This window comes from Setaria italica, chromosome IX (assembly GCF_000263155.2).
Source record: "Setaria italica strain Yugu1 chromosome IX, Setaria_italica_v2.0, whole genome shotgun sequence".
NCBI classification, from domain to species: Eukaryota; Viridiplantae; Streptophyta; class Magnoliopsida; order Poales; family Poaceae; genus Setaria; species Setaria italica.
Window position 1 is genome coordinate 54,804,264 of NC_028458.1, and position 24,661 is coordinate 54,828,924.

Below are 24,661 nucleotides of genomic sequence, written 5' to 3' on the forward strand. Positions count from 1 at the left end.
TCTAGAGTGGAGCTGGCTCCACCTGGAGTTCTGGAGTGGAGCAGCTCCACCCGAAGTTGGAGCCATGCCAAACAGGGAGTATCTAATGGGTTAAGATGGGTTGGATATATCGTAAATGCGAGTTGAGGCGGGTTAGAAGTGTTTTTTTAGTTTGTATGGTTTAACATATAGGTTTAAGTTTTAGGTTTCGGCTTTTGATGTGGGATCCATATGTAGATTTAGTCACAATATTTTGCACAAAATAGCGGACTGTCAAACTGATTCATCTCCAGCAGATTTGATCAATTTCTCTAAAATTTTAAGGTGTGAACGTGAGGTTTTAGTTTTAGGATCCAGCTCTTAACGCATGGCGTACATATAAGTCCAATCACACTAATTTGCAAAATGTAGCGGATTGTCAAACTGATTTATCGCAATTTTAGTTTTAGGGTCTGGCTCTTAACGTGGGGTCCACATGTAAGTCCAGCTGCACTACCTTGCATAAAGTAGTAGAGTGTCAAATTGATTTATGTGCAACAAATTTCAGTCGATTTCTCTAAACTTTTAAGGTGTGAACACAAGGTTTATATAAACTTATAGGTTCATAAACCAAACCTATAGATTGTATCGGTTGGTGAGGTAGATCGAGTTGGGTTTAGATAATAGAATTATGGAGCGGAGCAGGGTTATTACGGGTTGGGGCGAGTTCCAATTCATTGGCAGCCCTACCCGGCGCGCACGCGGACGTGACACGGGTAGTAAAGGAGGGAGGGGAGAGGCAGCTAGCAGCCGGGGATGGAAAGGAAAATCGCCGTGTCCTGCTTTTGGCTACGCTTTGATGGCTTTGCTGCCTCCTCGGAGGAGAAAGGAAAGCGTGTGCCCCCTAATGCGCGGGGGTTAGTTGCCAGGCGAGCTTCGTGTGAGCCCAGCGAAGGGAAGGAGCACGCGGCAGCGCAACTGGTGGCTGGTGATGAATCGGAGGGCTCGATCGGATCGTGACGCAACGCAACTTGGGGCCAACGGACAGTGCTAGTGCCTAGTGCACGAACTGATGTCACGCGGAGTTCAGTACTGCATCGGCTTTGCACGGGCAAGCTACTCCGATTTAAGAATCTACAGGACGGCCTGTTTTTGTTTTACCAGGAGTGCGTGATCGATCCATGGCGCATTTTGCACGACCCACCGAGTATGAATCCTCACCACATGTTGCACCAGAAAAAAAAACTAATATTTCTGTTGCTCAAAAGAGGGAGAGAAACTTCTTGTGATTCATGACGCGGCGAGCTTCTTGTGATTCATGTAAAGCGATAAAATAGGCGCCGTGCTCCGTGTGACCCAACCCGAGGCCACCCAGCTGTCTCACCGAAACGCAGTACCGTCTCACGAGGTATGAAACCAACAACAACAAGTGTGCACATCAAGCACGCCTGCGTGCGTCGTCGCCTCCAAAAGATCCAGATAGAAAATGCCGGACATATATTCTGACATCATATCCCGTGAAGCCGGGGGTAAAGCGGGGACGGCAACGTTCATGTGCCCCCGGTTCTGAGACTGATGGTCTCTGCTGGTTGGTGTGGTGTGAACTCGTGACCCGCGTAGCTGCAGCAGTAGAGAGCGCAGCGGAGCCCCATGGTTCCCGTGGAGCGCCACCCGGCCGGATAAACGCGCGTTCCGACCTCCCCTCCGGCTGGCACACTGCCTGCTACCGAGACGGTGACATCAAAGTGTGATTTTGTTGGTGCCTTGGTGGGTTCGTAGCTTTCCTTTTTGAGACAACTGTAATCAATGCTTGGTTATACATTTTCTATAATTTTTTTCAAATATAAAAAAGTTTGACTTAAGATAACTCTAAAACAACTTATAGTTTGGAGGACTTAAGATAACTCCAAAATTATAACCAGTTTCTTGAAAAATCTAACCCCAAATCAAGTTTTGTTACTTATGGCACAATCACCCTGCAAGATCTGCCGTCAAGTCAGGACAGGATGCACAGGAGCCGTCCGATCATCAGCAGATCCGCAACCTCGGCGTTCCTCTATCCTCCAGCCAGGGAAACACGGGCCTCGCCCGCCGCTCCGCCGGCTCGTCGCTGTGCTCCGCCTCCGCTGCTGGGAGTCCAACTCCTCTTCCCCCCCCTCTCCCCGTGATCTTGCCCGCTCCAAGCTCTAACTGCGTCCCCTGTACTAGGCCCACCGGCGGCGGGGGTGGGCTGGGCGTGGGGCCCTTGGATCGGTGACAAGCTCTTTTCGGTTCCAATCGCGGATCCGTAGGCCGACGGGGACGGCGATGGCGGCGTCGGCGGCGGGAAGGAGGAAGCGCGCGGCAGTAGTGGTGCTGGGCGACATCGGCCGCAGCCCGCGCATGCAGTACCACTCCCTCTCACTCGCCAACCAGGTAAACCCTCCTAAATCCACCATCTAGTTTTAGCTCTGTTCCCTTTGGAATGTTGGATTGGACGGGAGTGATCTCTCCAGCTTCATACGTGAGGTTGTTTCCGTTCCTCAAGACAAGTGGTATATGTATATTGTATTAGCCGTGAAAGATTTTGGAGCGACGGGTTGGAAGAAAGAGTATTTATAGTTACATATCCCTTGCTATTCAGAACATTAAGCATTCAATTCTAGTGCGGTAACATATGTTATCTTCCCCATTTTATCATCGTTGATCCTTTGTTCACCTTCTTCACAGGCTGGCATGGAAGTGGACATTGTTGCAAATGGAGGTACTGTTTTCTTCACAATTTCGTTTCACTTTCAATAGTCTATTCGAATTCTGTAGTTGGAATCTATTTATGCTGGCCTCTGTTGTAGAGATCTGACATTGTGTAAATGAACAGGAAGTGATCCTCACCTGTCATTGAGAGAGAATCCATCAATTCACATCCATGAGATGGTATTGATGTTGGAGATTATTCTGCTGCCGTGCATCGTCTTTTCTATTGCTTCATTAACTTGATTTTTTCTATCTTCAGAAAACAGTGAAGTTAACAGGAATTTCAAAGATATCTGGTGCCCTGGCACTTCTACTTAAAGCTGCTGTCCAGTTTGTTTTGCTGGTTTGGTTCCTTTGTTTTAAGATTCCTCGGCCTGATGTCCTTCTTGTTCAGGTTATTTTCAAATTCCTTATCTATGTGTATGAAAATACCACGGACACCATGCACAATCACTATCAATTTAAACATCACATCCACCCTTCATGCGAAGTAAACTTATGTCTTCATGCCTGGCTTAAGTTGGAGATCATGCTATGCAGTAATTATGCTGCCCTGTTTCTGACATTTTTCGCTGGCTATGCTTTGTGTAGTACATTTGTGAAGTTGTTTAATCCAACTCATACCTCCGTTGTTGCAGAAGATGCTCCTGTCTCATCTTCTAGTAGATTATATTGTAGTTTTGTACCATGAGGGATGTAGGTTTTAGTCGCCTAGAGTATTTTTTTTGTTTGATATTTACTTAATTACCTTTTTGTTTGACATAGCCTCAAAGTTCTCAACTGTATGCTTTGTGATACAATGGGATACCTTATTCAGTTATCTGTTTATCTTTTCTCCAATAGAATCCACCCTCTGTTCCAACGCTTGCTGCTGTAAAACTGGCAAGCTGGCTAAGAGGTGCTAAATTTATTGTGGATTGGCATAACTTCGGATATACATTGCTGGGATTATCTCATGGCAGAAGTCACATCGTAGTCAAAATCTATTTCTGGTAATCCATCTTGCCCTGTTTGGTTGATCTGTTGTTAACATTAACATAGCATATTGAACATGGTGTTCTAGAAATTTGTTCCTGTACTTGAATATATGTGTTACTATAGTAATGTATTCTGTATTCTAGGTTTGAGAAGCACTTTGGACAGATGGCTGATGGCGCTCTTTGTGTTACAAAAGCAATGCAGCATGAGCTTGCCCAAAATTGGGGAATCAGGTTTAGTCAAACTTCAACATAGTTTTCCTTATATATACGAATGGCTTTTTTTTTTGTAATTTGTACTAACATAGTTTTCAATTCCAGAGCGACGGTTCTTTATGATCAATCTCCTGAATTTTTCCACCCTGCTTCGATGATGGAGAAACATGGGGTGAGCATCTATTTTGAGTTTTCTACTCCTTGCCGTACCACATGTGACCTTAAGACACGTAATAGTTGTTTAGCAGGTTAGGGAATGCCATTTGTAGTGCTATGGGCAATGCTGATTGCATATCTGTGGGTATGTTTTTCCTCAATCAATCAGAGCATTTTTTATGTTTTAAGCTTATTTTTCTTTGGTTCATTTCGTGTTGCCTGATTGTATATTACAGAGAAAGAAGTGGAAGACATCAACACTAATGTCTTTATCAGTAAGATTGATGGCGAAATTGTTTTGAAGCCTAACAGACCCGCACTTGTCGTGAGCAGCACAAGCTGGTCCGTTCTCTTGAACTGTGCAGTCATTGCTATATTCTTCTTTATGTTCTCTGCATGTGATTATCAAATGGATAGTTCAAATATGAGAAAGGCTAAATCTTTACCACATTTGTTTATAGGACACCGGACGAAGATTTCAGCATACTTCTGGAAGCAGCACTGATGTATGATAGACGTGTTGCTGCAACTTTAGGTGAAGATGATTCAATGGATGAGGGGCAACTTTGGACTGATATCAAGAAGGGAAAGCAATTTGTCTACCCAAGATTACTGTTCATTATCACTGGTATAATCCATTCTACTATGAACTTGAATAACCAAAGTTTATGCATTGTTTGATTTTCCATGTTTTACAATTTTCTAGGTAAAGGACCTGATAGGAAGAAATATGAGAATCAGATAAAAAGGTTGAAGTTGCGACGTGTTGCCTTCCGGACGATGTGGCTCGCAATAGAGGACTACCCTCTATTGCTTGGTATGCCAGCTGTTACAGCCTACCACAACCTGAAGGCATTCTAAGCATTTAAGACTTGACATTTTTAATATTGCAGGGTCAGCTGATCTAGGAGTATCGTTGCATACATCTTCGTCAGGGCTGGACCTACCTATGAAGGTTACTCTTAAATGCTTATTTTAGCTAAAAGGATGAAGAGTTTTTGTTAGCCTGATTATAACCTGAGTGTTTTAGGTGGTTGATATGTTTGGATGTGGATTGCCAGTTTGTGCTGCTTCTTTCTCCTGGTAACCCAGTTTCTTAGTTATTTGATTTGCAAATTTTGCTTTGAATAGTTTTCAGTTTTTCACTGAAGCATTAAGCTTCCTGTTCTGTTTGCAGCATCGAGGAGCTTGTAAAAGTAAACAAAAATGGTCTTCTTTTCTCAACATCTTCGGAGCTTGCCGATGAACTTATGGTCAGGATCACTTGCATATATTAGTTTTCATGTCATTTCACTGAATGATTGCTTTAACTTGTGTGGAATATGAATTTATGACAACTTACTCTTTTCTAAGAAAAAGTAGGACCATATTTGCATGACTTATATTTTGTCATCAAAGCTGATGCTAATGTTTGCGGTTTTGAAACAATGCAGATGCTATTTAAGGGGTTTCCAGAAGAATGCGTTGCCTTGAAATCCCTCAAAGAAGGTGCCATGGATACAGCATCATGTTCGAAATGGTCAACAGAATGGGAAACTAGCGCACTACCTTTGGTGAACCAGGCAAGTGCTCAAACATCGCTTACTAGATTTGTGGTTAACACTCATCAACTTAGTCCTTATCTTATTTCATATCCAAATTTGCAGGTCTGTGGATGAGATGTCAGATGTGTGCTAACATAGTATAAAAAAGACAGTTGTTTGGTTCCAGAAAAACAGATATAGGTGCACCAGAGGTGCACTAAAAGGGTACTCTTTGCTTTCAGCAGCTGCTGCCAGGATGAGTTGCTACGATGTGCATCGCCATAGCAAATCTAATTCAGTGACCATGTATTTGGTCAATTTTAGAGCTAAAAAGCTCTTTCCGTTTTAGACTGGAAAAATGTACTCTTTGCTGAGCACGTGACTAAATTGTTTCTGGATGTATATTACAATAGATTGTTTGATACTGTACCATATTGGAATATCTCTAGCCTGTTCCATGATACAAGCAAAAACATAGAAAACTGTATTGTTTCCTTGCGTTGAAGGCCATCTGGTAAGATCATTTGCAGGCAGGCTTGTACCAAACAAAATTGTACAAGGAACCGGTTCTCTCCTCTATGCTTCCATCCTGGAAGTTCAGATCTCTAACACGATGTCTGGAGAATCGAAAGGATATGTCAGTGTTTCCTTGCAAACCCTGCTACAAACATTCTCCTTTTATATCAAATGAACTTACACTCTGAATCTGTTCTGATCCATTTGCCCGCTTCATCCTCGACCTCCGCCTCGCCTTTCCGGCCCATCTGGACTGCTCGATCATCCCTCATTACAGGATTGTTGAACGACGAGCTCTGAGGGTGCGCGTTCTTGAGGAGCAATCCCCAGATAATCTGTCAAACACGAAAACCATACATGAGTAACTCTGAATCCTGAATCAATTCGGTCGGTTCTGAATGCCCAGAGAATTTGAACTCCATAGCACCTCGTTAATATTTTTTTAAAAAAAAGAAGAAGCACCTCGTTAAATCTCGTTTGTGGTACAGCTTCCCTGAAGCTCGGCCTGGGCAGGAAACCACCGAGGGTTCTTCTTGTAAGTTTCCTAAACGATCTCTGCCGAACAATGCCTCCATTCTTGGAACTGGAAGAGCAGCTCAGAAGCCTCTCGAGTTGCAGGTGATGTACCCTGCCCAGTTCGTCTGCTGTGTCGGCTCCTCTGGCTCTGACGAGCGATTTCAGCTCCTCCTGCAGCTTGTTGAGTTCGTCAAAACGTCCACAGCTTTTCAGTCTGTGCCCTTCCTTCATCCCGAACGTCCCGATCGACAGCATTGCTGCAGTCCCGCCGTCGTTGAGCTTGTCGGTCTGAGGAAGGCCACTGGAGGTATCAGCAGCTGCAAGACAGGGGAGTGTAAGTGTGAGTTTCAGCTGTACTGAACTTGAAAGAATGCCGTTTCAGACTTCCAGCTTATGAGATACGCTGAAACTCAGGAACTTTTTTGTTTTCCTCTTTTGGAGACTGAAATTACAGCCCTCAGTTCGTCGCTGCCATCGCAGCCTGTCACTTACGCCGAGCCGAGTCTGCGCTGAACTCCGATTTCCTTCTGCTGCTATGCGATCCATGAAGCTTAGTCTGCATCCAGTTGAGAACCTGCACCAGCAGCAGCCAGAATTTACACCCATCATTCAGCCATAAGAGAAGTTCAGATGAAACAGAGAATGAACGCGTACCCCCATGATTACTACTGCCCTCTACCCCTCTTGTACAGGAAGGCGGAAGCTTGGAGAAATGTAGGTGAATGAGCTCGATGGCAGGCGCATGGATGATGCAGGTGTATATATAGGGGCACGGACTTTGGTCAGAGCTCAGGAAAATCTGGTTAAAGACTGCGCCTGCACCTCAGCAGAAGCTCATGGCCAGTGATGTGTCCAGCAAACTGGGAGCAATTTTGTAAGCCCATCCGCACACATTCCCAACTTTGACTCCATTGGAAGCAAACGCTCGCATCGAGGAAGATCTATCCCGTTTAATGGAAACTTGATATAGCCAGAAAAGTAGATGGACAGATGCGCCGAGAGTCGAGCAAAAAAAGATAGATCCCATGCGTTTTCGAAGTCTGCAAGGAACATTGGCGTGTGACAAACTTGGCCGCAGGTTTTGTGAAGCTCCCTGCAGCCATATTTTGTGTTATCGATGCGTCGATGGAGGCATGGAGCTCTCTCCAAGTGTCCTCCGGTTGTCGGCAAGTAAGCAGGAGGTCAGCATGACTCACCGTCAAGTTGCAAGAACTGTAAACTCATCCTGTCACTGCATGCTGATTCTGTTGAAATATAAAATCGCCCTGTTCTGTTAGTCAGAAATCGCCACTGGTAAATAAAAAAGAAAAAAAAATTCAGGCGCCACCGACAAATTTGAGCCGTTGCATAAATGGAAGTTGCAAGCCATAACTGAAACTGAAACTCTGAAAGTTAAACAGACTGGACGTTCTGCTGCCAGAACTGCAGGATTCTCCTCAACAATTGATTATGCCTACTGTTAAGGACTTAAGACTACTGTCAAGAATCGAAGGCCCGTTTCGATCACAGGCGCTAAACACAAGTGGGAAGATGATTTGTCTTCCCTGCACGTTAATGTGCTGATCGTTCGTCGTCCGGGTGCATCCAAAAGAGCCGTCGAAAAACCCAGAGCTCGCGGTATATCGAACTGGTTGGGCTGGCTCGATTCCAGCTCGGCTTGGCTCGTTGGGCCTCGGCCTTGACAGCCCTGGCTATTATTGGCCCATTCCGAGCCGAACGGGCTGGTGCGAAGGGGCCCACGCTATCGTCCGGGTCGGGTCTGGGTTGGACCCGAACGGGCTCTCTTCTTCTTGCGGAATAAGAAGAGCGAGCCGCCGGGCGGCGTATAGTCGTGTACCCGAAGAAGGTCCCAAGAGAGAGCAGCACATAAAAGCACACCCTCGCCGCTCACCACACCCAGCTCCGGCGAGATCTTCCGGCGGCCGGCGAGATGAGCCGCGGCACGGGCGCGGGCTACGACCGCCACATCACCATCTTCTCCCCCGAGGGCCGCCTCTACCAAGTCGGTGCGTGACCCCAAAACCCTAGCTCCTTCTTTTTCTTTATACTTGCTTAGATCTGGGGGGAACTCGTGGGAGTTCGACGGCGCCTGAGCTGTGTCGTTCGGTGTGCGCAGAGTACGCGTTCAAGGCGGTGAAGTCGGCGGGGGTCACGTCGATCGGCGTCCGCGGCGCGGACTCCGTCTGCGTCGTCACCCAGAAGAAAGTGCCGGTGAGTTGTTAAGCGACGCTAGCCTCGATCGATCGGGGCTTTGCGCCTGATCCTGTCGTTTCCATACCCTGATGCGCGGTTCTGCACTGAAAAAGATTGCAGCTCTCTGCGGGCTCGGTTGGATTGACTGTTTCATGTGGCCTGACCCTAACTTCTTATGTGTGCAGGATAAGTTGCTGGATCAGACGAGCGTGACCCACCTGTTCCCAATCACCAAGTACATCGGATTGCTTGCCACTGGCCTTACAGGTATGGTTATTGTGCTCTGGTGCACATCATTACTTGGTTAGTAGTGCTGTTAGGTGCGGAATTTATTTTGATGCCGTCAGCAATGAAAAGTTGCCCTAAGTTCATCGAATCGTGGGGGTTCTAGATATCAATTTTGTGACAAGCCAGTGGAGCTTGGCTGTTAATATTTCTGTCTCTAAATAGATAGGTCAGCATAAGTTGGATTTATAATTTGCTTATCCATGTTTTTCGTTTTATTAAATTAAGCTGCATCTCTGGGAGTTCCTTGTCAAAATTACAGTTATTTTTAGCCGCATTATGATCATATGGCTGAAGCTCCAATTTAGGAGTTTAAGGCTTTTTAGTTGCATATACAACTGCTAATTTGAAACTTTAGGCTAGAGTGTGTGTTATGATTTTGTGAGGTTCAGTCACTTGTAAATGTGGAAACAATTGATTTCGCCACATCTGTTTATCCTTAGCAATTTTGTAAAGCAATGGTCTTCTGCAAAATCTCAATTAATCTGTTACTGTGTATTTCACCTTAAGGACACTCATCTAGTTACTCAGAGCACTGGTTACCACCTTGCTGCTTTCGCATGTTGCCCTGTTTAATAGTAATAGAACACATTTTTTTTATCTGACTGATAGTGCAATTTGTTGTTTTATTCCCAGCTGACGCAAGGTCATTGGTTTACCAAGCAAGGAACGAAGCAGCTGAGTTTCGTTTCAAATGGGGTTATGAGATGCCTGTAGATGTGTTAGCGAAATGGTACTGGGCTTTCCTTATTCAAGCTCGTGCTTTGTGCAGCAGTAGCTATAAGCCAACATTATTTATCTGATTTTTCAGGATTGCTGACAAAGCACAAGTTTACACGCAGCATGCCTACATGAGACCCCTTGGAGTAGGTTAGTATCATCACACAATACATGCTTGCTATTCCATCAAGCTTTTGTCATTCTACTATATAGTGTTCTAGTGTCCAGTCAGCTTATGTTTTGCCCATCATGTTCATTTTCTTTTGCTACATTCTTCAGTTGCTATGGTCTTGGGCTATGACGAAGAGAAAAAGGCTCAACTCTTCAAGTGCGACCCTGCTGGTCACTTTTTTGGGCATAAGGTATATGGGTTTTTTGCTACACTGCCTTGCATTTGTTTCTTAATAATGAATATTGCTGAATGTCGAGTTACCTTGTCTCTACTGGATATTTATTTACAATTAATCAATATGCTGACATTTTCTTTCAGGCAACTAGTGCAGGCCTCAAGGAGCAGGAAGCAATAAATTTTCTGGAGAAGAAAATGAAAGATGATCCACAATTCACCTATGACGAAACTGTTCAGGTAATGTTGAACTAAGCCTTCTTTTTTTGTTTAAAAATATTATACATGCTGCAACCAATTGTCCAAACAACTAATTGTACGGACATTAGCATGCACTTAAGAGTTGTAAATAAGGCTGGACAAAAAACTCAAAGCTCGCTAGCTCGGCTCGTTAGGAATTTTTAACGAGCTGAGCCAAGATTTTAGCTCGGTACCTATAACAAGCCAACTCGAGCCTGCTCGCGAGCTACTCGCGAGCCAAAATGAGCTAGAGTTTGTAATGGCCCAATAAGAAAATAGCAGCGACATAGGCCCACGAAACACCCCACAGCCCAGCCCAACTCGTCCATGGTATATTATGATGCCCTCAACTCCTCAAACCCTACACGCACACTCCTCTCTCCTCACCTCTCTCTGCTGGGCGTGTGCGGCGGCAACGGCCGCTCGTCCTCGCCCTGTCCACGGTCCGCCCCCAAGAGCGCCAAGGCCCCCGTCCATCTGTCCCCTCCCTCTCTCCCATGACCCTCTCTTGCTCCGGTTGGCCCAGTCCAATTTTTCTTTTTTTTTTATTTCCCTGCTTCTCTCTTTCTTTTACTTTTGTGGCCGTGGGAACACACGAACAGCTCAATTACCGGGAGCTGCAGCTTGCAGGGAATCGGAGGCCAAGGATCCAGTGAACCTAGACTGATTTGCGTTGGAATTTTCGGGGATTAGCAAACATTTCGGATTTGATTCTTTTCCAATAACTGTTGTTGTTTGGATTGACTATTGACAATCTATACTAAATATACAGACGATTCTAATTTGATTTTGCGTTGTTGCTGAAATGCTGGTGCTTATACTTGCTTGGCCTGGAGATGTGCGCTCCTATGTTATCGAGCTGGCTCACGAGCCAAACGAGCCAGCTCGAGCTGGTCAACGAGCCGAGCTGAGCCTGACCGCCAGCTCGTTATCTTAATGAACCAGCTCGAGCTGAGCTGAGCCGAGCCGAGCCGAGCTGGCTCGATATCCAACCCTATCTGTAAATATAACCAATTGTTCCACAGCGCGGTTGTATATTGAGCTGGTAATGCAGCTCATTGATGTAGCTGTGCTATAGTTTCTGAAGCTACATGCTATTGATACTTCATTCTTCTGTTGCTTGTCAATCCAGCCCCCCTGTTGTTCGCTTTTCTGTTTTCAAACTATCATGTAGAAGTTGATGTGGTGATTCTTTGCTAACTTATGTCCTATGTTTTTTTAGATTGCAATCTCTGCGTTGCAATCAGTTCTCCAGGAAGATTTCAAGGCCACTGAGATCGAGGTTGGTGTTGTGAGAAAAGAAGACCGTGTTTTCAGAGCGCTCACAACAGAGGAGATCGATCAGCACCTGACGGCCATTAGTGAACGGGACTGAGCTGCCATATGTTGGACGTGTCAGTCACACCGCGACGTGCCATTGTGCTTCGATACTGTCATTTCATTTCATAGCCAGGAAAGGAACACTGAGTGGACCATTTTATGTCTAACACTGAAAACAAGCCCCTCCCAAATGTACTCGTTGCTTCATCTTTCTATGTGGTTGAATTTGCAATGGTTTGATTATGCTTTTCTAATAGCGTGCCTGAACGTTGATTATTTGGTACGTACTGAACGCGTTTATAGCTTTTAGTCCCATGTATTCAGAAAAACTCGTTTTGCTTGTAGCCCTGATGGCGAAACAAGCAGTGCTCTCCTCAATATTTGTTCTTCCAGCCAAAGGATCTTCTCCGGCATGACATTTTATAGTACTCCAATTAGTTCAATCCTAGTTCCTAGATGCAACAAAATAGCACATGCTCTTGTCACCTCATGTTCAGGACAGTCTACCGCATTGTATTCAGATGATGGTTGCACCTCATGTTCAGACAGTAATCACATTGTATTCAGATGATGGTTGCTGACGATTTTGCAACATTGGAGGTTTAGTGGATTTGTTTTTCAGTTAAAAAAAAGTAGTGAGACAACGGTAGATATGACCTCCCGTCTCCCGATAAGCATCACAGGCAGACAGATCATGAGCATACCGCACGCTATGCATCCAAGATTTTGGGATTGAAACGATTGTGAACGAACATATCCCCTAACTCCGCAAATTTTACCGCAAATTTTACGATGTATACATTTGCTGACAAAAAGCCTGATATACGAATATTACAGGAGCTATCTTAACGCTTCTATTCTGCTAGCCACCTCTGCCATATACAAAAGTACAAGTCAAACTTTTTTTTTTCCCTTTTCATCAGATCCTGTTCGCGAACATCACCTAGACCTTCCCGTCCCGTTTCATCACTGCAGCAGGACACGGAAGAGGCCTGGCTGCGCCTGCGTGTAGTGTAGGCCGTGCTCCAGGAGGTACTGCTCCACGGCAGCGTTCAGCCTCGCTGGGGTGCGGGCGCTTGATATGATGATGGCCTGGAACCGGCGACCGGTGGACCGCACGATCTTCCTCCGGTTGTTGAGCTCGTAGTTGAGGACGTGTAGCGCCTCACTGACGTGAAGGCCGCACAGGTCAATTGGGGGGTTTTGCTCCTGGATGAGGCCTTGCAGCTCTGGCATCTGGAACCTGGTGGGAACACAGGAAATTGATTACTATAAATGCAGTACTAAACATCTTGAGCTGATCGACTACGGAAGTTCACATGTGTTGAAGTCCTGTTGTAGGTTGAAGATAGCATGCTTGATCCATTTATAAAACATGACATAGAATGGCAATTAGCATGGACACTGTTTATACAGTTCTAAAGGAAGTCACTATCCAATAACTGCAAAAGGCTCGGCCAGTGAGCTACTCCCTCCATTCCAAATTGTAAGTTGTCTTGGTTTTTCTAGATCTATAGGTTTTGCTATGCATCTAGATGTCTAGATACATAGGAAAAACTATGTATCTAGAAAACCAAAAACGATTTACAATTTGAAATGGAGGGAGTATTATGTATGAAAGTTGCAATGTCATACACATTTTAACAAATTTAATAGTGAACAGGCAGCTATCCTTACCCTAATGACATGAATAAAAAAACAGAGTGAAACTTACATCCAAATAGATACTGTGCATACGGATCTTTTAATCATCACTGGTGATTGGGACTGAGAACTACATGTTCAGTTGTGTACCCAAGAAGCCTACCTAATTAAGTTTTTGGAAGTCCACAGAAAAGTATTATAGATGTGTTCAAAGCACATGCACTGCTTTCTTTTGAAGATATATGTGCCTACACCGTATATTTAATTATATAGATGCCATCAACTAAAAATTTTATAGCTGACCTTTGTCGATATGATGTTTCTCTAGCCTTCTCCTGAGCCAACCTGCTTTGCATATTGTATAGCTCCTTCAACGTCAGATCCTTTGCTAATGGGTTGTTGCCAGTCAGAAAAGCCTGCCTATCCTGCTAAAATTTTAATCACATAGAGAAAAGTTCTCACTGGTCGGTAAGCCACTAGATTGAACATCAGTCTACATATGTGAACCTAGAATTGTTCTACCTCCATAAAAAACAATGTAATGTCCATACCAAGTTAGTCCAAAAAAGTAGCTGCAAACCACATTGCAAGGTAACCTCATATTGTCTAAAGTCAATGCAAGGTAACATTATTTATAATTGTTTTTTTTAAAAGTGAACAATACTGGTAGTCGATTGTTCTACTTAGCACAAACAACTATTCAACTCTAGTTGTCCCGCAATTCCAAATTTTACCATGTGGCAAAACATATCACCTTTTTCAGCAGTATAACCATTTTTAGGTGGAAAAGTGGGACTGATCATAATTGAACTGAGAATCTGTGAAATACTAAGGCAACTAAATTTCAATGTTAAACACTAAATTTTTGCTTGAAATATTCTATTAGTGTAGTATGTCACAGTGGCTTATCTACCTGTTCCAGAAATGCATGCCGCAGGCTTGCAAGATCATGAACTTCATCCTTTGGTTCCAAATATGCGCTTGCTGTCATCACAAACAAGTTTAAATCATAAGGCAAATATGCAAGCCATGAGATTTGGTAACGGTTCATAAAAAGCATATTGTAATTCGAGAGCACTACCCGCAGCATCATTTTCAAGCCAAGCTGGTCCTGTCTGAATTCCAGCTATGTTTTGTAGGGTATTGGTTGAGATCATATCATGATGACCATTATACGAGCCACCCAACAACTGAGAACCTCTGCTTGAACCAAAACCAGAAATAGGCACATTAGCCGTCTTGTACCTTCCTCTAGGAGCATCCAGGGATACATGTTCACGTCCAGTTGAGGGTGAAACAACATCTTCTGTGAGTATAGCTGAATGAGATCTATATGGACTGTTTGGCAGACCAAAAGCTTCTTTATTATAGTTCCCAAGACCATTTTGGCCATATGATGCTGGTGATGGAGGACTTGAATGTCCAAATGACAGTGACCTGAGGTTCTGACTGAGACGTCCATCAACTTTATTCTGCTATTAATGATAGAATAATACTTAGCGAATATTTGATGGAGATTTCGTGCAGTAAACACAGGTAATAGCCATTTCCACGAAGCATGCTCAAAGGTAGAATAATATACATCAGCAAAAAGGCATATGCAATTTTGTTAGCAGAAGATCAAAACAAGAGTCGTCCTGTTATTATATCGAGTCACAATGAAGAGTTCCGTCGAGAGATCAAGAGTGGGGATATAATGACAGACAGCTCTCGGACCGGTTTGAGAAAAAGAAGAGAGAGATCAAGGAGGGAGAAGATGTTCTGTTCCTCCTAGGATATAACCAATTTGCCACATTCAAACTACTAGTGCCACTACACCTAAACATAGATCTAACAGCATGATACATGAATTGTCAGTCCATATCTATGATTGATCTGCTCTAAAAAGAATCAGTTTATGTTGTTCTTCGAACACTAAATGAATCTTAAGTGATGTTTCCAGAATTCAGATCTAATCAACCAAGATAAAATAGGTTACTGGACCCATAAGTGATACATTAGTTGCACACAGATAGTAAATTTGTTGGCGATATGATGTTACTGAACAAGAGATATGCAAGTATGCAACTTTTGAACAGAGCAGCCTGGGACAAACAGTATAGTGGATAAATTAAGGCACTTAAGACAGAATGACTTGAGAATTGAGACAAACAGCATAGTGGATAAATGAAGAAACTTAAAGACAGAGCAACTGACCTCCAGGTGACTCATGATATCCATAGTTGAGCTTAAGCTGCGCTTGCTTCCATGATACGCATCAGTAATGTTGTGCAATGAAGCTCCTGATATTGCAAGTAAAAACCTTAGGTTTAAAGGACCACCTTCATGAAAGAAAAGTTCAGAAATCGTTACCATACCAATGCTAGAATCTCCATTGTAGTGACCAGCATCCCTTCTGCTTGAGTTATACTGTCCCCCATTCCTTACTGTCTTAACCCATGGAGCAGCAGTTGGACTCATGGAACCTGCAGTTGGACTCATAATTGTAGCCTGAGAACGCTCGTCCAGATAAGCTGGGCCAGAAAACTCAATCTTTGGACGTGTACCCAGTCTGTCCCTGATAAAAGGGGATGCACGGTGCTGCATGCTCAGTGTCTGGTTTGGAGAAAACATTGACGCACCAATACCGTCATTTATAGACAGGCCTGTGAGTGTAAGACTGTCAGGTCCAGAAGTCTCATCTTGTCCCAGGACTTTGAAATCAGGGGTGATGTCATCAGGGAGCTGCTGTTGCCAATACTGATGCGCTTCTTCATCAGAATTACTCCGTATAATGGACTCTGGCTGGTCTGTGCTAGTTTCTTTAGATGGCCCTGAGACAACCAAAGCTGCATCTGATCTCCTGGAGGCGTCATTGACAGTTCTAAGGGATGAAGGAACAAATTCCTCTGCATTTGGATTCAATGCAGTGCCCTTGTTTAGCATACTCAGTTTCTTATCTTCTGTGGACATGCTGTTGGGAAAGTGCCTATTAGATAGAATTATGCAAAGGTAGGAAAAGTTAGATTTCTCCACATAGAAAATTAGCAGGAGCACAAGCTGTTTCAAAAAATAAAGCAAATGGCTTTCACCACAATACATTCAAGCGGAATTAACTAATAAACTAAAGAACTCGAAAGCTCAAAATCACTGCCTTCCTAAGGCCGTGCTACCATGGGTACTACATCCTTCAGCATAACTGAACCATAAAGTCAAAGGAAATAACTGTCAGATAAACCATAAACCCAAATCAGAAAGAAGCAGGGATAGTAGGAATGTGAGGATAGGGTCCATGTCAAACAGAATTTGACTTTACGACACCATTGGAAAAAGTATATCGCAAAGACTGAGATTTGTGCATAAGAAATTGGACACAAGATACCAGCCATACACAAAGCAAAGAAACTATGCTGCCAGGCTGAACATCCCTGATCACTCCAGATGGATTTGTTTTCGAACAAGCACAAGCATGGTTCATATTTGACATTTCAGTAAACAAAGGTAGCAGATCAAGAACTATTACTGCCTCAGGGATCCAATTATGAGCAAATGCGTTTTGTTCTACCACTAGTATATTGGATATCAAGTACAATCAAAAGGATGTTCTATTTAAGCATGAAATGTTTAGAAATGTAATATTCTGATCACAAAACAACCCCACGAAAGAAGAAAACATGTGCCGCCAAACTCAATGTTGTCTGTTGACTAAGCAGAAGGATCCAACAATCATCACCGTGTATCAAACGATAATTGAACTATTGAAGTATATGCACACCACTGCTGTAATCAAAAAGCATTCAGCACCAGCTACTACATCCATTAACCATCCATAAGCAAAATAACATGATGAATCGGAAATTTGAAAGAGAACGGAACATCCAAAACCAGCATCTTTTACTAAATATAAAAGCCAGCACAGGTGTGACCCAAGAGGAACACCTACCGAAGCAGGGGCAGACTTCACGTGACCCCCTAAATTGTGGAAAACAAACTGCACCCACACCTTGATTGGGTACCAAGAAAGCAAGAAGTCCCACAGTGATTTTGCCGCTCAAGGAGAAGAACAGGAACCTAGACAGACGACGGATTGATGGATTGGATTAGCTGGATACCACGCAGAACGCAAATCTACGACTAACTGGATGAACCGGAAGAAGGATTTTAGGGTTCGGTTGCGAACAAAGCCCGCTTGTACTGGGGAATCCGTCCAAGCAAGCTCGGATATGATTGCTTACCAAGACGAAAGCGAAGCTAATCCCCACCCGGACGGATCTCCACCCCAGTAGGCCGAGAGAGGAGCGGCGGCCCGGCGGCAGTAGTGGACTGAGGATCGGGCGGAGGGAGAGGGAGAAGGGGGCCGGCGGCGCTGCGCTCGGCGGCGTAGCGTATAGCGGCGTGTGCGTGGAGTGAGTGCGGAGGCGGATTGCAGCCACACGTTGACACTTCACCTGTTGCCTTCGCCCTACGCCCACTTTGATTTTCTGTGGCACCTGTTTCTTTTGTACTCTAGTTTGCAATTTGCAATGTAATCACGGTGGGGTGCACATTTTTTTTACATTTCAAACACTAAAGTTGCCAAACTGATTGGCAACCAAATTTGCATCACCCCAAGATTATGGCTGGCAACAAATTTCTAGCAAATTCAAATTTATCTTTAAACATAGTACGGTATGTAGTACTTTGCAATTTTTGTGATGCCTTGCCTCCATAAAAGGTTGTCACGATACTGTAAATTGGATAGGCAAGATAACTTAGTTGGTAAGATAACTTATGATATATAGATAGATTTTTTTTTCATTTTAGTTTGAGTCATCAACTCAGCATGAGTGTTTGTATTTTTCTAAATTTATTATTGTATTAAAGTCAATAGTTTTTTAGTGCTAGATGACGTATCCATCGATATCATTTTCATAGGGACAAGTATGCGTGTAAGTGTATGTGAGTCTCTGTCGTGTTTTGTAAAAAAAACATATAGGATCAGCGGCATTATACATAGGATCATACGATCCTAACTAGTATTACCTTATCAGCATGTTTGGATTATATTTCAAACAATCATGTTTCATAATGTGGAACTTGGGCATTTAAGTTCGAGTGACAGCTCAACACGTGCTCATATTTAGTGGCGTTATACATAGGATCATACGATCCTAACTAGTATTACCTTATTAGCATGTTTGGATTATATATATTTCAATCGGTTATGTTTTCACAATGTGGAACCTGCGCATTTATGTTCGAGTGACGGCTCAACACATGTGCTCATAGTTTTGCTTGACGGATTGATGATGAGATACCCAAAATGATTCACCCACCTGAAGATCTGCTTGATGGTCCATCGGGGAGACGTTCATAGGGCTATGTGTGCAAGCACATATGACAGTGCCTATGTTACGTGTTTTGAAAAAAACAATCAACTATACATTATACAACATACATGCATTTTCAAAATATGCTAGAAATATGATTTTTTTTTTGCTAGAAACATGATTTACAATCCGATCCTACCAACAAACAATTATCTTATATATCTATGATCCCAATCTAGACTATCTTGCTCCAATGGCCTAATCTCTTCGATTTAAATAGACCCTTCTTAACTGTTTAGAGTACACAAAGCATGCGTACATAAAAAAAAGACTCGAATACAAATTGGAAAATGAATCTAGTCTCCAAATCCTTTTTAAAAAAAGTAAAGATGAGGTGTAGCATGGGCACTCAAAATACCATCGCAAAAGATACAGAGGTGTCTCCTGTTCGTCGTGCATTGTCTTGGAGACTTGGACCCATCCTGTGATGAGATGGACCTGGGGAGTGGGGACCACCAGCCGGGTTGTTGAAGCTCTCTAGTCTGACTCGTGGGTCCCACGTAGTGGTGCCACTTTTTTCCGTCGAGCAGCAGCGTCGCACTATCTCCTTGTTCCGTGGGCCGAATAATTCATCCCAATCCACCTGTTGTACCTTTGCACAGCGAATGAATTATTCTTTGGTTGCTTTGCACGGTACGGTGAATTGGTGGTGTACATGGTCCTCGTTACAACTGTGCTTGTGAGGACGAACACAAACGAATAGGGGCTTCTGACCTTGTGTCCTTTTCGATCTGATGCGTTTTTCTATTACAATTCGTAGAAAAGGTCTTGCCTTGCTAGCTTGCATTTGTTGGAGAGTCTCATGAATGTAAATAAAATGGTCTTATGTTGCTTCCCGCTCAAGAGATGAGTTGAGTTGACGGTTTTGTTTATAATTTTATGGTGATAGTACCGTCACTTTGCAATCAGCATAATCAAGCTATCCCACTCGTCTTAACTGATTGGAGATGGGGCGAATAGGTGACGCAACACTATATTGCGGTCATATGTGAGGAAATATATATATATATATATCTATATATATATATATATATATATATATATATATATATATCATCTATATGTCGAACGTAATTCTATCTACTATTGTTATGTTAAAATGTAGAAAATTTTAAAATATTTCTGCAACAGTGCAACCATAAAATAATTAGAGGTGTTTGTTTATCGAGTGCTACTATACATAAAATCAGATTGTACAAATAGGAGGGATGATTGTACAAATAGGAGGGATTAGATTCACATTGAACCTGCACAATAACATGAGTTATTCCCTTGTTTTATCTGTGCCCTTGATTTACTATGGCTAAAAGCTATCCTGAATAGTACAGTTTCGAAGTCATCCTTAGTCAAAATGGAACACTAAAAGGTTGTTTAGCTGAGCTTCTTAAGCAACTCGTAGGGTAATTTAGGGAAGCTATATCAAATGGCGGTTTGCATAAAACCATTCTTCAAAGTGCTTTGTGAAGTGGTTCAACTTAACTCTAAGATGGTAGAAATTGAAAGCACTAGATTTTTGTTGATTCGCTTTCCTGTCTAGGAACTTCTCCCATACAGGGATAGATTCAGCGTGAGGGCTGGGGCCCTCTACTCATGGATGAAGATGAGGAAGAAGAAAAGGATGGAGGAGAAGAAGAGAAAGAGAGAAGGAAGAAGGAGAAATGAGCTCAAGTCACTGCTCCCATATAATCTATTATTAGAAAATTAATATAAAATCACCTTAAAAAATCATCACTCATCATAGGAGTCACCCTGAGAGAGAAGATGTTATAATCTTCATATTTTTGGCGTATACAATCACTTGATAAGGGCATAAAAGAGCAAGGCAGCCGTTAAAAAAAAAGGCAAGGCAGCAAGTAGGCCCGTGGCCGTCCAGATCGGCACCGGTGCACGTCTCCGTACCACAGTGCTGTGGTGGAGCACATATATCTGTCCAGTGCTGGCATCTAATGCCAGCTTATCCCCTGACGTGGCACCACCAACTAGTGTTCCCACCGTAGGTCCTCGTCTAATTCTATGGTTCCATGCTGAAAAGTGCGAGCTAAGCGTACACAACAACGTGCACCAAATAAAATGCCTTTGACGTGGTGTTGGGGCAGCAAGGGGTGTTCCAAGTTCCCAGCCAGCCGTAAAGTCGAAAGTCATTTTGTACACAAAACCGGTTCGAAGATTTTCATTGGGCTGCATGAAATGTATCACAATTTGATTGCTGATTTGGTATTATGTAAAAACCATTTTGTGTTTTTTTTTATGATTGTCTAATACCTCTACATTTAAAGCTTATAATAAAGAATTTAGAATAATATATGACAGCAAATGAACAAGTAAACCATTCTAGAAGCTGGCTAGATGGACCATAGCATTGTAGAAACTATGCTTAATTAGTTAAGGGATTTGCATCACATTTACCCAAGAACAATAAGGTCCTAATCATCCGATATGCATTGCTGTCACTGCCAGCTCAGCAGCCACAGTTTCTAAATCATCTCGTCAAAACCCCCCAAGCAAATCCCACCTCAATCATTTGTTTGTGGGCCCCACTCCAACCCCTCACCACACCATCCCTCCTCCCGCCATTTTAACCGACGCTGCCCCGCCTCACTGACTCCCCAAATTCCAGTTCCACCTCGCCGAATACAAAAGCCGCACCCCCCACAGAGCAAGCTGCTCCACCAATCGCAGCTCCGCTGCCCTCCACCTCCACCTCCATGGACGAACCACCTCTCCATACACCACTCTTCCCCAACGCCCTCACCACCGGCGAGTAGCGCCTCCATGTTTCCTTGCCGGATTCAGATTTGAAGAGCAAAAAGTTCTGATCCCTCCTTCCCACCAAGCAGCTTCTTTTAATCTATTATCCACCGGATTCTTTGGGCTTCTCCCTCATGTCCGCGGCGGCAACCGGGCAAGAGGTGGCGCCGGCCATCGTGGCGGCGGTCGAGGTGGAGGAGTGGGAGGTGTGCGCGTGCTGCGGCCTGAGGGAGGAGTGCACGCCGGCGTACGCCGCCGGGGTGCGCGCGCGGTACGGCGGGCGCTGGCTGTGCGGGCTCTGCGGCGACGCCGTGAGCGAGGAGGTCGCCGCCCGGGGCGGGTCGGTTCTGGAGGTGGAGGCGGCGATTGCGAGGCACGCCGCCTTCTGCCGGTCGCTCGACGGGCGCCGGACGCCGGTCGCTGCCGAGCGGCTCATCGCGGCGGTGCGGCGGCTGCTCCGCAACGCCGGGGGCAAGGAGGAGAAGGCTGTGGTGGTGGTGGAGATCCAGGAGGCCTCATGACCGCCTGCCTGAGACGGATCGAAGATTTGTTCTTGCAGGCGGAGCTAGCTAGCTAGCTAGCAATAGTGCTGGCTTTTTTTTGTTTTGATAATTTACATCTTAGTTCTGAATATTTGCATGCTTAATTCGCAACAAAAATGCTGCAATCTTTCCAGCCCTTGCACAAGTCCGAGGAGGTGTGGAAGATCAGAAATTTTGGAAAAGACAAGGGCTGTGGGAGATTGCATATTTGCATACGAGTATATAAAAGCTACAGGATGGGAGAATTCCATCTTACATGTTATTTAGTTCAAATTCACCCCAACTTGTATATTTCATATGCATTAGCACTGCTGAAGATTGAAGGTGAGAATCATGTTTTGGTTCAGGGTAAGGATGGAACAAATCTGAGCAATTAGCGTATACATTTTGTTTGCTGAATGTTTAGAGAAATGTAAGGTGCAGAGTCAGAGGCACAGACATACTTTTCTTTTTAAGACAAATCACGAGCTATTTTCAGATATATGCTACTGAGACTTCGTCAAATCTAGCAGGCTTCCAGCACACGACAAACATTCGTGCAAGGGAGTACAAAGTATCTTAGGTTCCAAAATTAAGCAGCTATTGTAATTGTTGGTTAGACGCTGTGAATTGTTTTTTTAGTAACAGAGTATGGAGGATAATACAATAGTCATGTGGAGCAATCGTCCAGATCACACGAGTGTCAGAGGATCACTTTGAGCAAAGAATCAGATAGTTGCATTGCATATAACAGTTTTTTTTACTCATTTGGTAGCATCACGTAATGCAATTTGCAGATGCCAGCCACTAAAGTGTAGTGCAAAGAAAGGATTGAGATAGCGCATTGCAATAAAGTTAAGTTACTGAATACAAAATTATCCAGATTTTAAGGTAAGCTACTGAACACAAAGTATAGCCATTGTTAGTGATATGCTTGGCCTTTCCAGGTAAGATTTGTTCTTATCTGCTGGCCTGCAAGGGAAACCATGTTAATGTTCCTTGCTACCACTTGCAACTGATTCTTTAGCCAGAAGAGAAGTAAGATTGATGAAGTCAACTCTGCTGAAGCATAAAATAAACTCTGAGAATCACCTTTCTTATTAAAAATTTGGAGAGGCAAGCTTGCAACTGATCGGAAGCTACCAGGCAATAATTGCAAGTATTTTTAGGGGCGTCTGATGTTGAACCAATGGTTGTTGATTGGCTCAAGGAGATGCCAATCTTCCATGGTTTTGCTGGGCTGAATGGTGTGTGTACCAATCATGGCTGTGATGCTCATCTTCACGTGCGTCAAAATGAGCTGAAAACCATCCCCAATCAAGGTTCAAGGATCCTGGTTTCTTCAGCAAAATTTTCGTCGCGGCCGACATGAAGAATCCATTCCTGTGATTTTAGTGAGGATTCAGGGCTCCGGTCCGTCCATTGAGCAATCAGACAGCGGTCGTTATCACATACGCATGCGATTGAGTGAGTGCTGATAAACTGCCGGATCCTATGCACTGATTTTGTCGGCGTGCTTTCAAGATCTACGAAATTTCCAGTTATTTTTTCCCAGTTATATGGTTTACTGGACATCAATCTCTTGCTGCGGGAACGGAACGTATGAAAAAAATTTCTCAGAAGTTCAGATTCTTGCTGAGGAAACATATTTCATCAGAAATTCAGATTCTATGCTGTTCAATTTCAAATTTGGGTGAAATAATTCAGGGTCTATTTGCTATGTTTTCAGCTCAGAGTGTTGGCGGTCAGCCGGTCAGAGTTCATGAGAGTTTTGGTGAAGACGAATCTTCCATGCGCGACGTGATCATCGATCGCGTCTTTCCGGAGCACTAGACAAGTGCATATTGAATTACGTGGAGATCATGATGTGGCCACCGATTATCATCTCCTTTCCCCGGATTTAAAACGCAATTTCATACAAGTTTTTGTCTTGACCATGAAATTTTATAGGCCTATTACATCAGGAATCTGGACCACTGGATTAGAACCAATATACGTGTAGCTTTCGATCCTATCATGCATAGATCTTTCCTGCCAGTGTTCCTGGCATATTCGCATTCTCATGATAACCTGCCTCCAATTTTCAGAAAAGGAAAAATTGTAATGACTTGGCGGCTCACTTGTCATGTTTTCTCCTCCAGATTATGCATCAAAGCATCAGCTAATGCGTCGGTCGCATTGGACACTTTCTCCACTTAGATGTTGTTTAACATCTTTCTTATGATGATCTTAGCTGTTGTGTAGCATCTTTCTTGAGATGATCTTAGCTGTTTGTTTGGTAGTATTTGAGAGTGCTGCCTTGGTCATGGATGTATTCACTACTCAGTAGTAATGTTTTTATATTTCAATGAAAAGTACTCAATAGTAGTGTTGTGAGATCATAGCAATCAATCCATTATTGAGTGTTGTTGGAAGCATGGAATGTTCTAAAATATTCCATGCTTGATAATTATACAAAGGAAGCCATTGATCATTGTTCACAAGCGTTATTTTCCTGGCAAGGAGAAAGCAACCACTGGTAGCTTTTGATGTCGCAAGTTGGCTGATAAATTTATGTTAACAAGGACGACATTTACTGATTTTTTTCCTGGGCAACACAACCATAATTAAGGACACTAGCACCATTTTTTTTACTAGGACTGGTTATACATTAGTTTTGCATATATTAGGTCGAGCTGTCTTGATCATGGTTATACCTGCA

At 43.6% G+C, this 24,661-nt stretch overlaps 5 protein-coding genes across 10 annotated transcripts; 3 read left to right on the plus strand and 2 right to left on the minus strand.

The window, feature by feature from the left end:
* The first annotated feature begins 1,962 nt into the window (after window positions 1-1,962).
* On the plus strand, window positions 1,963-6,061 carry LOC101780939 (UDP-glycosyltransferase TURAN). 2 transcript variants are annotated; one of them, XM_004985432.4, is made up of 16 exons: window positions 1,963-2,373; window positions 2,668-2,701; window positions 2,816-2,871; window positions 2,951-3,085; window positions 3,535-3,683; window positions 3,813-3,902; window positions 3,990-4,056; window positions 4,122-4,185; window positions 4,277-4,382; window positions 4,502-4,668; window positions 4,747-4,857; window positions 4,934-4,995; window positions 5,071-5,123; window positions 5,218-5,293; window positions 5,474-5,602; window positions 5,687-6,061. In XM_004985432.4, the coding sequence occupies exons 1-16, from the start codon at window positions 2,266-2,268 to the stop codon at window positions 5,696-5,698; spliced, it is 1,419 nt and encodes a 472-aa protein (XP_004985489.1). In that variant the 5' UTR covers window positions 1,963-2,265; the 3' UTR covers window positions 5,699-6,061. The 2 variants fall into 2 exon arrangements, with proteins under 2 accessions (XP_004985489.1, XP_022679303.1); XM_022823568.1 differs by lacking the exon at window positions 2,816-2,871 and having other exon boundaries at window positions 2,259-2,373.
* LOC111255915 lies at window positions 6,043-7,327 on the minus strand. The gene is made up of 5 exons (XM_022823569.1): window positions 7,250-7,327; window positions 7,088-7,169; window positions 6,542-6,912; window positions 6,261-6,414; window positions 6,043-6,180 (listed from the first exon to the last, which is right to left on the minus strand). Exons 1-5 carry the CDS (start codon window positions 7,253-7,255, stop codon window positions 6,161-6,163), a joined length of 633 nt encoding a protein of 210 aa, XP_022679304.1. The 5' UTR covers window positions 7,256-7,327; the 3' UTR covers window positions 6,043-6,160.
* Window positions 7,328-8,405: 1,078 nt separating this feature from the next.
* LOC101781345 (proteasome subunit alpha type-6) lies at window positions 8,406-11,953 on the plus strand. Its single transcript, XM_004985433.2, has 8 exons — window positions 8,406-8,601; window positions 8,712-8,806; window positions 8,974-9,055; window positions 9,710-9,806; window positions 9,885-9,943; window positions 10,073-10,155; window positions 10,284-10,379; window positions 11,602-11,953. The coding sequence occupies exons 1-8, from the start codon at window positions 8,526-8,528 to the stop codon at window positions 11,752-11,754; spliced, it is 741 nt and encodes a 246-aa protein (XP_004985490.1). The 5' UTR covers window positions 8,406-8,525; the 3' UTR covers window positions 11,755-11,953.
* A 447-nt stretch (window positions 11,954-12,400) lies between these two features.
* LOC101781745 (polyadenylate-binding protein-interacting protein 7) lies at window positions 12,401-17,778 on the minus strand. 5 transcript variants are annotated; one of them, XM_012842944.3, is made up of 8 exons: window positions 17,558-17,777; window positions 17,266-17,393; window positions 15,701-16,311; window positions 15,540-15,625; window positions 14,425-14,818; window positions 14,257-14,327; window positions 13,647-13,768; window positions 12,401-12,942 (listed from the first exon to the last, which is right to left on the minus strand). In XM_012842944.3, the coding sequence occupies exons 3-8, from the start codon at window positions 16,293-16,295 to the stop codon at window positions 12,666-12,668; spliced, it is 1,545 nt and encodes a 514-aa protein (XP_012698398.1). In that variant the 5' UTR covers window positions 16,296-16,311; window positions 17,266-17,393; window positions 17,558-17,777; the 3' UTR covers window positions 12,401-12,665. The 5 variants fall into 5 exon arrangements, with proteins under 5 accessions (XP_012698398.1, XP_014660049.1, XP_014660050.1 ...); XM_014804563.2 differs by having other exon boundaries at window positions 13,647-13,771; XM_014804564.2 differs by having other exon boundaries at window positions 13,647-13,771; window positions 14,425-14,815; window positions 17,558-17,776.
* Window positions 17,779-21,286: 3,508 nt separating this feature from the next.
* Window positions 21,287-22,354, plus strand: LOC101782692. Its single transcript, XM_004985437.2, has one exon. The coding sequence runs from the start codon at window positions 21,574-21,576 to the stop codon at window positions 21,958-21,960; it is 387 nt and encodes a 128-aa protein (XP_004985494.1). The 5' UTR covers window positions 21,287-21,573; the 3' UTR covers window positions 21,961-22,354.
* Window positions 22,355-24,661: the final 2,307 nt, after the last annotated feature.